We start from the raw sequence: 13,624 nt of genomic DNA, 5'->3' as shown, positions 1-13,624 counted from the left end.
AAGATGCAGCACAACAGGAAGGCTTTTATCTCTTATTTCCTCAAAAAAAAAAAATCAATTATTTAAAATAATCCAAGATATTACTGGATTATTATTGGAATCCACTTCAATGTGTTACCCCAGGGGGATTTTTTTTTTCAGCAATATTAAAATCCTGAACTCAGAGCGTAAAAATGTTCAAACAATTTCAAACATAAGAAGCCAATGTGAAGAAGAGTTAACTCTTCTATTCACGGAACAAAAGTATCCGTAAGTATTTTTAAGTATCAAAACCAAATTAAGACACTTCTGACTCTACTGGTACACTTACAGCATATCCCATAAAAAGGACTTCAGCAAGGAATATTAAAAAGTATTATTAAAGTACTGCCACTTTTAGGGTTTTTGAAATGTTTCTAATTGAATCAGAGGCAAATATTAAGTCATATTTAAGGAGATGCAATTTTCTCAGTGGTGTCACTGACACGGTCAGAGCATTTTGCTCCAAGTGAAGCAAAGCAGGATGTGCTCTGAGCACTGAAAGAGAAAACAAACATCCACAGCATCATAATTTCCAACAGTGCCCTTGATTAGACTTAGAATATTCAAACTGGTCTCATGAAATAATGAAATCTAGACGTTTTCAGTTAAAAACACAGGACTAGTATGAGACACCAAACTGTAGGAAATATGTGAAAAAGAGACCTATTTCCTATTGCTTTAAAAAATCAAAACTGCAGTTATTCTTTCTTGTCAGATGTCCTTTTGTAGATTACAAACCTCACAACAGGTGGCCAGTCAGAAAGATGGGGCAGAACAGTGTAAAAATCACTTAACACAACTAGACTTCATGAAGATTAAGAGAAAATAGTTCTTATTTTAGTTTTATAATTGCTCATTTTCATACTTCCCTATACATATATTCATGCAATGAAAATATTGATTAAAACAAAAATGTGGTATCACGAATTTTCTGTACCAAATTATCCAGCTTCTGAAATGTGAGAAGCAGAGTAGTGACTTAGAACTCTAATGAGAAAAAGTTGAAGCACGAAACCCAGACTATCCTTATTTAAGTGACATTGAATTTCTAGTTTCTGTGGCACTGAAATTTCAAATGAATCACTCTGGTTTTATCTAGGTTTCTCTGGGTTTTTCAAAGCTCTCTATAAAACCCACATTATTCAAGGATCTGGTTTGGAGCTCTGTTTTTAGCAGCACTGAGAAGTAATTCTGAACAGCATACATTCTGAACATTTGACATAAATACAGCATTTCTTCACAGAAAGGATACTATTAAAGTGCTTTATTACCATCACATGATACCTAATATTTCTAACACTGTATATGAAAATAAATGGCGTGTGCTGGATCCACAATATAGAGCTACTTTTACAGTTAAACTACAAAGGAGAAACAAAATCTAGGCAAAGAAGTTCACTGAAAAGGAGCACTTACTGCCATTCTTTCAGCTGTGAGCCACTCTTCCTCTTCAGGATTACCATGTCGATGAGTGTAGTATGACACACTGGATATTACTTTGTTAACTTCATTTAGTGCATTCATTTTACCATTGAAAGAGGAAATTTGTAACAACCTGTGAGAAAAATTTAATGTAAGAAGTGTGGAAAAAGAAGTCACCAGTGGCATATTGTATTATGAGTAGCATCTTACCTAAGAATCATTTTTAACCTAAATATTTCTAAATTTTTTACAGTTTCTTCTTGTCCTGGAACTCTTGAAGCTAAGTTCTTTAGAGATTTGATTATCATCGACAGAGCATCATTTTTGGCTTCATTCTTTGCTTCTTTTTTCAGTTCATCATCTGTTAAATTTTCTAAAAACTGTGGAACCATTTCTATAATTGGAAGGAAGTATTTCTTCACTGTATGTAATGTTAAAAATTCGAAACATTGTCCAAATGGCCTAAAAACAAAGGGAAAAAAAAAAGGAAAAGTGTCACAATCAGTAGTTATGCAACATTATGATAATAAGATGCAATTAATTAAACTCATATCTACTTAGAAGCATATGAAATGGTGAAGGTAGACACAACCAGCTAAAGAGATGGAGTGAAAGGAAGCACTTCAATAAAAGTCTAAGCTGTCTGCTAACACAGTATTTTACACTGAGTCCAGCTTGTGCAAACGCATAAATCATTATTTAGAAAAAAAACTTACTTGATGAGAGCTGCAATGATCTGAACATTCAATGCTGATCCACTCATGAATCGATCATGCAAGATCTGAAATCCATTTAATGTGCCAAACTTGTTGATAAGATCTACTAGCCAACCCTGTAATAAAAAACCCAGTTATTTTCTGATATTTACAAAGAACCATCTAGAAATACTTTCAAGTACCTGTTAATAACAAAATTTGCTTTAAAAAAGTTTTTACACAACATTTTACATATTCAGTTTTAAGGAAATGCTCAGAAACAGACAAGATGATCTTTTCTGTTATCATGTCAAAGAGTAGATGCTGTATATGAGCTACTCAAAGATATTTATTAAATATATCGGAATAAAATTAACTACAATTTAGGTCCGGCTTTGGCTGCTAAAATGCTACAGAAAATCTCAGAGTTCTGGTAATTTTTCTTTGTCCCGAATGTGATAATGCCACATATAAAAACATTAGGAATGCAAAATAACATTCTTCTAAACACAACTAGCAGTGCAAGGGAAGTCCAAGGACACTGGAGTTTTTTATCCTTGGTTCTTGCAAGTCAATAGTCAAAAGTTCCACAAAACAAACAAAAAAAAAATTAAAAACCTAAAATACCCTTAAAAAAAGAAAGAAAATTATCTATATAGATACATATATAAACAAAAAATTCCATTAACTCCTGAAGTCTTATCAATGCCATTTGGAGATCAATTCTGAAAACTTCAGACTCAAGAACCAGAACAGACTGCTAATCTTCACTTTCAGTTAAAAAAATAAAACAAAAACAAAACCCCAAGAAACCACAACTACAAAAACAAACAACAAAAACCCAAACAAACAAAAAGCCCAAATCTTCCATATCCCCCAAAAACAAAACCCAACCAAACCAAAGCCACCGAAAAAACCACACTGACAGTAGTATCTCATGTCCAATTAAAAACATTTCTTCCACCACTGGAAACTGTAAGGGAGGATAGAAAATTCCTACTTTATCACATAACCTTCTCCTCAAAACGTGTCATTGACAAAATTTCACGTTAAGTGAGAAGGTAAATCCATCAACTGGCAAACGCAAGTAAGCCAATTAACACAGCAGGAATGGCATTCCAGCAGAGTGGTGCCAGCTTACCACAGAAACACGTGACACAGTTTGATTGTGGACCAAAGACAGGAAGAGTTAGGAGGGAAAATGTACATTATATCAGGAGTTATAAGCAGTAGAATATCTTAGTGATGATAGAGAATGAAGAGGGCCTTTGCCCCCCATTCCAAAATCACTTCTCTACAGCTGCTGTGCCATTAGTAACAGTGCAAAGAATAAAATACACGGGTCTGGAAAGGCTCTCATACCTTTGGTGATCGTGGGTCAGGAGGACGGGCATAAAGTTCATCTTCAGCGAGCTGGACTCCTGCAGGAACTGTTTCTGAGGGACGAGTACCATTGTACAGATGGAATTTGCAGTGAGGATTTAAGGCCATGGCAAGAAGTTCAAGAAGGGGAAACCAATCTTGGGACAGCTTGGCCACACAGAGTTCCACTAGTCGATGAGTGTTGTTAATAATACATCTCTGTTATTAAAAAAAAGAACCAGTAAGAATGTGGCAGGGGACTGTACAATGAGTATGAACTATAAACTCAGAATACACATGGTTCTAGTCCTCCCCAAATCATCTCTCATGTTTTATTTCCTTCCAAAACACTGGAGGCAATAAAATGAAACACTGACAGAAAGATGACTCCCCACTGCCTGTCCAGATCCATGCATACGAGTGTTCTCACAATTCACTACTGAGCTTCAAAGATCAGATCCAGTTTTTACAGTCTCCCCCTAATCACAAAGGTATTCTCCTTCCTTATTAAAATTACCATGCCCTTCAGAAACATAATTTTAAAAACTCACATGAATCTCAAACTTCCAGCCGCTCACTGCCTCATCTGTAAGGATTTTTGTGAAGGATATTGTTAACCCATCTCGAAAAAATCGCTGGCATGCTTCACTTTTGACATCAAGGCCTATTTAAATTAAGAAAGAACAGCAAACTATTAGACGTGGAAATTCATTGGTTGTTACATGAGCACTTTAAATGCCGAAAGCAGAGATTTGGTGTGCTGGTGTTGATAAGTTCTCAGCAGCTCATACAGGGCTGTGTTTTGATCTGGGCTGGAAGCAGTGTTGGTAACACAGGGATGTTTACTGTTGAGCAGCGCCTTCAGATCCAAGGTTTTCCTGCTTCTCACACCACCCTGCCAGGAAGTAAACTGGGGGTGCACAAGGATCTGGGAGGGGATACAGCCAGGACAGCTGAGCCCAAAGAGCCACAGGGATATCCCAGACCATATGGTGCCATGATCAGCCTACAGAGCTGGGGAAGATGGAAGGGGAGATGTTAGAAGTGATGCTGTTTGTCTCCCCAAGTCACCATTACACGTGATGGAGCCCTGCTGTCCTGGGGATGGCTGAACACCTGCCCAACCATGGGAAGTGGTGAATGAATTCCTTGGTTTGCTTTGCTGATACACAAAGCTTTTGTTTATCTGTTAAACTGCCTTTATTTCAACCCATGAATTTTTTAACTTTTGCCTTTCTGATTCTGTCCTCCACACAGAGGAGGGACTGCGTGGTGCTTAGCTGCTGGCTGGGGTTAAATCACAACATTTGGACTTCAAAAGTTTGGTGTTTAAAGTTTCAGAATTGATTTTAAACAAGTCTTGGATGAAAACAAACTTACATAAGCTTAAATGGACAAAAAACTAGATAGATTCATGTTTTAGTAAAACCACCACAAAAGATTACACTCCTTTACATATTTTTTAATTGTTTTTAAAAACATGTGATCTGGGCTGGTTTTTTTTCCCATGTTTACAACATACTTCAATAGATATACTAGCAAAAATAACAGTAAGTACTCTCTTTATCTTCCATTCTTCTTTTATGTTCTCTCTTATCTACTTGCTAACAGCAAAACCAGTGAGTGAAGAGGGGTAAAAAGAACCATTTCAAGGAAATACAGAAGATATAGCTTCAGTAAGGAACTCAGTAGTGGTCCCACAGAAATGCAGAAGAATCACCTTGAGAGAGATGGAGATGGTCTTTAGGGCTGGGGTGGCCTAACTCTTGGATGCACATGTGCCCATGCACACACAGATTTAAATTTTTTTGTCACTGGGGCCTCCCTCTCATTCCTATTCCGTGCAATTCATCAAAAACACAGATTTGGGATCAAATCTGAAGTTTTATACTGTGCAGTGAAATCTCATTTCAGTTTAAGTAAGTTATAAATTCCAGAAGTTGCCTTGCATCTTGCTTGCGTGTGTCGCATTGGAAAGTTCTGGCAGCATGCTAAAAACTGAGTGTAAATGTTAGAAGCAATAAAATCCTTTTGAAAGAATGAGTGGGGAATATTCTTGCCTATAAAAAAAACCCAAAACCTTAAAATAAACCATTTTTTAAACTTTTAAATTTATAGCTTCCAATTCATGATGACATTTATTTCTGGAGCAAATCTCATTACTGAAAATACTCCATAAGTATTTCAGATTTATTGTGAAGATAAACATTAGTCTAGCTATTAAGTGCTATTTTTCAAATAGGTTTTCTTCTATTAGCAAGTAACTCCAGACTGCCTGCTGATAGTTTCATGGCTCATTGTTTAACAAAGAATAATAGATCGATGCCTACACATAAAAAGAGAATTTTCCATAAATGGGTGCATCTGCCAGGAATAATGCAAGTCACAGTCTAACAGGATTCACACTACTCTGTCAAACGTGCTCCTTTCACTTGAAGGTGCTAATGCTGACATTTCATTCATATATGTAATTTCAACTAGTTCAGTTATGTCCCTTTCAATTGTAGTTCCTGAAAAGATTTAAAGAGATGCAAATATCACTCTTATTTTATAGCCAGGGTCACAAAGAAGTAGCTATGCTGCAGTCACCCCAGAATGCTGATGGCCATTGGTTGCGTTAGGAATAAAAGCTATTTAACTGTAAGAAAATGGTGCTTGACAAAAATACATAGTGGGCTCCTCCTAGGTTTTGTTGCTTTGCAATTTAAATAAGATACACTAAGAAATACAGAGTTTATGTAATTCCAAGATCTGGTTATTTTTCAATCTGTCCTTTCATTTCCTCCTTCTGGAAATAGATCTTGTCAGATTATGAAAAATTCCCATAGACAGTTTAATCTATTAAGAAATATACACAACAGAACCATTTATACTGCTTCTCTATATATACACCCCACTCTCAAACAGTCTGCCAAGCTCTGAGCTACCAAAACAGTGTCAGTTACACCAAGTTACACCCTATCATATTCCTTGGGAACTGCAAGTTATTTAAAAGGAACCACGTTAGCTATCATGTAACTTCAAGTAGCAAAAAAACCTCAAAAAAGCTAGGATGTAGCTGTAAAGACAACACAGTAAACAACTACTTCGAAGAGCTTTCCTTGTTTTCTCCTTAGCCTATGATCCTTGTGTACACACATAGGAATTCATTTAGAGGGCAAGGGGAAACGTAATTAAGCAGCAACACAGAAGTACCTTTCAGAATTGCACATCAACAACTTAGTAAGAATCAAAGTGCAAAAGCATATGAATACATTTCCACTGTTTTTCACAACTTCAAGAGGAAAAATAAGCTTTTCTTTTGGAGAACTTTCAACTAAGCCTGATGCTTTGGGCAAGTATATTGATGTCAGGAGTAGCTAGAAATCCCATTCTGCTCTTATTGCTTCACTGCATTGACAGCTGTTAGGTTTTGGGTTGTTTTTTGGGTTTTTTTAAAGATGACTTAACAGCTGGCAGAACATACATCTCCTCTCTCACAAGTTACAAGCAGATAATTTCTTTTTACTGCACTGTTCCAACAACACAGGCACAAAGGTGGCTGCACTTCCTCTTGAAAAGTTGGCATTTTTTTTTCTTCGGAACAGATGCGATCCCTTGAACATCCTACACTTGCTTAAGGATTCCTGCCAGACCCACTACACAGAAATCCACCAATTCCAAGCCCAACTACAGCTGATAAATCAATGTTGGCAACAATATGTCATTATCCTGCCCTGGATCACAAGGATGCACGCTAACTTTTGTTCCTCCACAGAGTGCTCCAAAGCAAAAAAGACTTAACAATCAAGACAACCCAGAATATCATGACCACAATCAGCTTTTCAGTCTTAAAGCTGCCTAAGAATAACATTTATTAACATGGAAATTAAGTTCTCCTGGGCCAGCACCTATGCAGAAGAAAGAGCAGGCACTCTGTATGACACTATAAAACACAAAGAGCAGGTAAGCGTAGATATCCTAAGAAATTATTTTGCTGTGACTCTAGCTGTTGCTCGAACACAAGCAACCTCCCAGGAGAACAGAACTTTTCAGAACACATGGCAAACCTGTCAATCTGACCAGTTCAAATTTAACATACACTGTCCTGATGTGGAATCCTCTCACTCCCAAGCCAGACACCAGCAAGCAGTGGTAGGACTGTTAGTCTAAGCCATGCTGTTTAAAATGCTAACTTTCCTCTGACATTCTTAAGCATACGTGTGCCAAATCTGAACAAAAATTTATGGCAAGACATTTAAAAGCTAGACTAGAAACTTATTTAAAAATAAAAACGACTAGAATTCTTTGTGTTTTAGCATCCGCTATAAGGACCAAACCCACTAGGTCTGATATCAAAGTGAATACAGAAAACAGGTATGACAGGAATGACAGGATTTTTACATCTCTGAGCAAATTCAACTTCCCTACTCATGCTAAGGCACCTATTTCTAACTACATTAATGGATTTTTTAAAGTTCTCATCTGTGAAGATCTTGCATAGCACTCTGACACAATCTTCAAGACCAGAGTTGTAACAGAATTTATTAACAATTTTTAAGCCTTCACCAGGGATTCAAAAGAAGAAACAAATCTTTGCACACCAGTCCAACAATCAATGTCTTTCAGTTACCTTTTTTACTTAGGTCAATAGCAGCTTCTAGAAGAACTTCTAATTCCCCCTTCGGCAATACAGGAACAACCCATCGAGGCCTATATTCAAAAACAAACAAACCCAAGTTCAATTGTGCTTCTGAAAAATCAGGAATTCTTGCCCCATTGTAATGCTTTTAAATATAGGCTCAGTACATAGATTTTAAATGTCTTGACGAGTATTACAATAACCAACCCAAAGAAAAATGCATTTCTGCTTTAAGCTTCTTTCTCTTTACAACTTTAACCCAACAAAAAAAAGCATTTCAAGAAATCCAGTGAAACAAAGACGCAAAAATTCTGATTCTACTATCAAGATGTTTGCAGAAATCATCTACATCTTGTCAAAACAGGATGAAAATACCTGTTTATCATGTCATCCAACTTTGCCAGGTCTGTGTGTGGAAATGCAGGCTCCTCATCTTCAAGCTGGGGTGGAGCATCAGCTTGGCCCTGCTCATCAGGCGGGGTAGCTGGGGAGTTCTCATTTGAAGAATCAGGTGAAGAAGTCTAAAATTGGGATGAAAAATACTTTAAGTACTACCTGCACTTGTTTTGGCAGTTTTCTGTCACAATGTATTCCAAACAATCATCTCAAGTACATATCAACATAAAATATTTTGATTTCAGACTTATTAACAAAAAACAGAGCATAAAACGTGCTGTATTCTTTCTATCTTGGCAGTTTGAAAAATCAAGCTACTTTCCCAGTGAAGAAACTGGGGTTTTTTGGAAACAGCTTCTACTTTCAGCAGATCATTTTTTCCAGAAGGTGAAATAAATACACTGAAGCTCCAGTTTTTACAAATATTGTCCAGAAAAGTTGATTACATTAGTAGACAGATAGTTTTCAACAGAAGTTCAGAAGAAAACAATCATGAAAAACACTTTCTTAAAGAGTTTGCTAAAAATGAGTAACTCACTACTATAACCATCTACTAATCAACCTCAAAGAACACAATTGTTAAATCCACTTTAACGGGCCATGCAAAACACAACACATTTTGCAGATGAGGCTTATTATTCATACACAGAAATAGTATGAACTGACAATTCAAGAGCAACAATTAGGAAGACAAAACCTCAAGAACATTTTTCACCTGCTGCACCACATCTGGTTGGCAGGGAGTGTTAGTTTCTTCACAGTAGCCTGTAGGGTGCTGGGTTTTGGATTTGTGATCAAAACAGCACTGGGAACACACCAGTGTTTTGTCTGCTGGTGAACAGTGCTGGTACAGATTCAAGGACTGTTTTTCTTTTTGATAACTCGCTGTCAGAACACAGACCTAGGCAGGAGATACCATGAGATGGAAGCTGGAAAGGCCACCTGGGATCTTGTCAGAGTATGAAGAAATGCAATGAGGAAAGCCAAGGTTCACCTGGAATTAAACCTGGCTAAGGTTGTCAAGGGGAACAACAAGGGCTTCTTCAAATGTATCACAACCAAAATAAATACATGGAAAAATGAGGGCCTGTTGCTGCTTCAGTCAGGAGACGGGGGAGGAGGCTCTGTCTAGAGGAAGGAAGTTTCTTTTGGTTGAGAAGACTGGGTAGAGACCATGTAATTAAACTGCATATCCACAGGTCCATGGGCCGTGAGGGGATGCACCCACAAGTTCTGAGAGAACTGCTGGAAGCATAGTGAGGCAGGAGAAGTGCATGAGGGCTGGGAAGAAAGCAAATATCACGCCAGTCTTCAATAAAGACAAGATGGTGGACCCAGAGAACTACTAGCCAGTCAGCCACAATTCAACCCCTGGAAATGTGACAGAATAGTTCACTCTGGAGGCCACCTCTACCCACATGGAAGACAAGAAGGTGATCAAGAGAGGTCAGCATGGACTCAGTAAAGGTAAATCATGCTTGACCACCCTGATTGCTTTCTACAATGAAACAAACTGCCTGGGTGGATATGGGGAAAGCAGGGGATGTTGTCTCCCTAGACTTCAGCAAGGCTCCGACACTGTCTCTGACAGCACCTGCACTCACAAACTCAAGGAGCAAGGACAGGGTGAGCAGGCAGTGAGGTGGATTGAGAACTGGCAGATCCCAGAGGTTGGCAATCGGTGGCACAGGGTCCAGTTGGAGACCTGTCACCAGTGATGGCCCCCAAGGTTCAATACTTGACCCAGAATTGTTTATCCATCAATAACCTGGGTGAGGGCAGATGCCTCCTCAGTGAGTCCTCTGGTAACACAAGGCTGGGAGGAGGAGCCAATACCCCAGAGAGCCGTGCAGCCCTTGGGAAGGACCTCAAGAAGACGGAGAGATGGACAGAGAACCTCCTGGGATCCAGCAAAGGCAAACGCAGGGTCCCGCGCTGGGGAAGAACAGAACAACCCCGGGCACCAGGACAGGCTGGGACTGACCTGCTGGGAAGCAGCTCTGGGGAGAAGGACCTGGGGGCCCTGGGGGACAGTGAGCTGTCCCTGAGCCAGCACCGTGTCCCTGTGACCAAGAGGGTCAATGGGATCCTGGGGTGCATTGGGGAGAGCACTGCCAGGTCAGGGAGGGGATCCTGCCCCTCTGCTCAGCCCTGGTGAGGATCAGCTGGAGTGCTGTGTCCAGTTCGGGGCTCCTCAGGACAGGAGAGACAGGGAGCTCCTGCAGCACCTCCAGTGGAGGGTGACAAAGATGATGGAGGGACTGGAACATCCCAGTGAGGAAAGGCTGAGGGAGCTGGGCCTATTTAACCTGGAGACGGCTTAGAAGGAACCACATCAATGTCTGTAGAAAGGTATCAGAGGATGGACCAGGCTTTGCTCGGTGATGCCCAGCTGACTAAGCTCTGAAATGTATTGCCCTGAGAGGCTGTGGAACCTCCTCTGGAGATTTATTGTCTGGGCACAATTCCCAGTAAGGTGGTCTAGGGAACCTGCTTGAGCAGGGAGCCTGGATTAGATGACCACCAGTTTTCCCTTTGAACCTTAGCCACCCTGTGATTCTCACTTTGCCCCCAGCACTGAGCAGGGCAAGAGGCTGGGAGGAGACACAGCCAGGAGAGCTGACCTGAAATGACCCAAAAGATACTCCATGCCACAGAACGTCACACTTGGCAATAAAACAAAGGGGTTTTTTTCCCACGGCAGCTGTTGCTTGGGGACTGGTTGGGCATCCATCAGCTGGTAGTGAGTGATGGCACTTGCATCACTTGTTTCCCCCTACCCCTTCATTTATTAAACTGCATCCATCTCAGCCCAGTTTCTCACTTTTTCCTTCCAGCTCTCCTCCCCATCCCACTGAGGCAGAGGGAGTCAGCAACAGTGGAGATTTCCTTGGCAGTTCATGGCCAGCCCACCCCACATATCAAAGTACAATTCACTCTCAGGTAGGAGCAATCACTAAACATTACTTACTGTATTAAAAAAATACCATCTTTATACTGAATAAAATAACAAAGTGTGGTTCTTTGCTTAAATGTTTTTGGCTTTACATGATATTGTTTAAAAGCATCTCTTCTGGTATTTTTTTGCCCAAGAAAAAAGAATCATTAAACTGTGATGTAATACATGAAAGCTTTTGCTTTCCTTCTTAAAGCAAGGAACATGAGAAGCTGTTCAGGAAGTCGAGTACAATGAACAGAGACCAGGATGCAGCTGCTCTGGAAGGGCTGATACCTGAGTAAGCTGCTTTATCCAGAAAGTGCTTCTGCAGAACTGAGCAGAAACCAAACTCACGGACACAGTGTGGTTTTACCAGTCTGTGGCAGGTTCTACAATGTGGTTCTGAGGAAGCTTCTGGTATTAATCCAAGAAGGCTTCTTATCCAAAATAGGTATGCTTGAAAGAATTATGCTACTGCTTGAAAAGGGAGCATTTTTTGCAATGCCATGCTCTCTAACCGTATTTACTTTGCCAGTACCACCGCCTTCCTCCTTCAAAATATTGCTGTACTTTCAGACTTGCACAGAAAAATGTCTAACTTGAGATCTCCAGAAATATCCAAATTCAAATAATTCAGAAACACTATTTCTAAAGAACAAATTCCTTCATTTTTAGATTAACTGATTGTTAATACCATACCTGATTCTGCTGGAGGGGAGGCTGGGACTGTCCATCAGGAGCCTGGCCCTGGCTATCATTCCCTCCTACCGGAGAGCCACGAGTCGTGGCTGTCATACTCGACACAGGGCAGATCTTTGCAATTTTGTCTGCTTATGTAGTTGATGTGAGAGAAGAAATTATAGTCCACTTAGTAAAGTTGAAGTACCAGCATACGCTTGCCTTAAAAAGCTCCAACTCAAGAACAAGCCATCTTGCAGAGACCATTGCATAACCTGGAGGGGGAATAAAAAGACAATATCCTCTATTAACACATGCATGGAAACACAATCCACACCTGTAAAAGAACATTACAGAAACAAATACACTGCTATAGAGAATCTTCTATTTTAGACTTCGTATTTCTTTTTATTGAATACAACTGACAAAGTCACATTTGAAATATTTAACATCATTTTAATGCTCTAAGTAAAAATTATACATATAATCACCTTTATACTGCTGAGAAACTGACATACACTCTAAATGTGTGGCTGTTTACTGTGTTCAGAGTAAACGTGTGCAGCTGCTTACTCTGACTCTTTCGTGCCTGAATTCCTACAGCCGATTCTCCATCTGAATTCATGGTGCTGCTCAAGGTCTGTGTAGAAATTACCTGATTAGGAGCCTAAAAAGCCAAATTTTAATCTTTTCCAATACTCTCCTCCTGACACTAACTGCAGATGTCAGAGGGAGTTAAGAGACTGATTCTACCTCAGCTGAGAGTGATGGAGACCCTGAAGCCAAACTCCTTTCAGCATATCAGTAGCCACCCAGGGAATTTGACCTGTATTCCTTTTACCCAGCCTGTGCCTGTGAAAGCCTGAATCCACTGGCCTTTCAACCCTGCTACCAAGCTCATCACATCCCCACCAAGCGATTGAGCAGATTATATAAAGAAAATGGTGACATCAGATGTGTTGAACTTGTAATGGTACACCAACAGCTCCATATTCACTGTGTTATATACAGACAAAAAGAGTTGCATTAAGTTATAATACCAATTCCACTCTATACCACCAGGCATTGTATAACCGTGGAGACTGAAATGTATCTTCCCAGAACAACTCAGACTTCCAAGACCACATAAAATAAAAACAGTTCTCAGAAAGTTAAAAAGCCAAGTAAGGTGATGCAAAGAGTTGTATGAGCTTCCAACAAGATGCATTTGGCAGCGCTGAGTTCCTGATCCAATCTCCAAAACCTCAAGTTAACAACTGGAGTGAAATTTCTGTTGTAACACTATGCATATTCCTAAGTGTTTTATAATGATGTCTCATCTCAAGTTAAGTTTCAATGCTGTTATCTTTCTCCAAGACACTTTAAAATCTTTTCTTACATTGTGTGAATTTGCAAGGCATTACATATACAATAAAAATTGAGTGAATACACTCTAACTCCTCTGCCTAGTCTCCGATATTAACAACACCAACAAACTTAGAGATCTCTAAT

General features: G+C 39.5%; 1 protein-coding gene across 2 annotated transcripts in view; it reads right to left on the bottom strand.

The window, feature by feature from the left end:
- The window catches only part of USP9X (ubiquitin specific peptidase 9 X-linked), a 96,371-nt gene that overhangs the window by 60,168 nt on the left and 22,579 nt on the right, over positions 1-13,624 (bottom strand). For both annotated transcript variants that reach the window (XM_040055113.2, XM_040055111.2), the window contains exons 2-9: positions 12,155-12,408; positions 8,497-8,642; positions 8,113-8,192; positions 4,052-4,164; positions 3,501-3,719; positions 2,160-2,275; positions 1,654-1,905; positions 1,438-1,576 (exon numbers count right to left, since the gene is read on the bottom strand). In XM_040055113.2, coding sequence (XP_039911047.1) covers positions 1,438-1,576; positions 1,654-1,905; positions 2,160-2,275; positions 3,501-3,719; positions 4,052-4,164; positions 8,113-8,192; positions 8,497-8,642; positions 12,155-12,250 — 1,161 coding nt within the window. In that variant the 5' untranslated portion in view covers positions 12,251-12,408. The remainder of the gene's footprint in view (positions 1-1,437; positions 1,577-1,653; positions 1,906-2,159; positions 2,276-3,500; positions 3,720-4,051; positions 4,165-8,112; positions 8,193-8,496; positions 8,643-12,154; positions 12,409-13,624) is intronic.

This window comes from Hirundo rustica, chromosome 2 (genome assembly GCF_015227805.2).
Source record: "Hirundo rustica isolate bHirRus1 chromosome 2, bHirRus1.pri.v3, whole genome shotgun sequence".
In the NCBI taxonomy this organism is placed as follows: Eukaryota; Metazoa; Chordata; class Aves; order Passeriformes; family Hirundinidae; genus Hirundo; species Hirundo rustica.
Note: the sequence above shows the minus strand (reverse complement) of the source record. Positions and strands in the feature narration are given on the sequence as shown.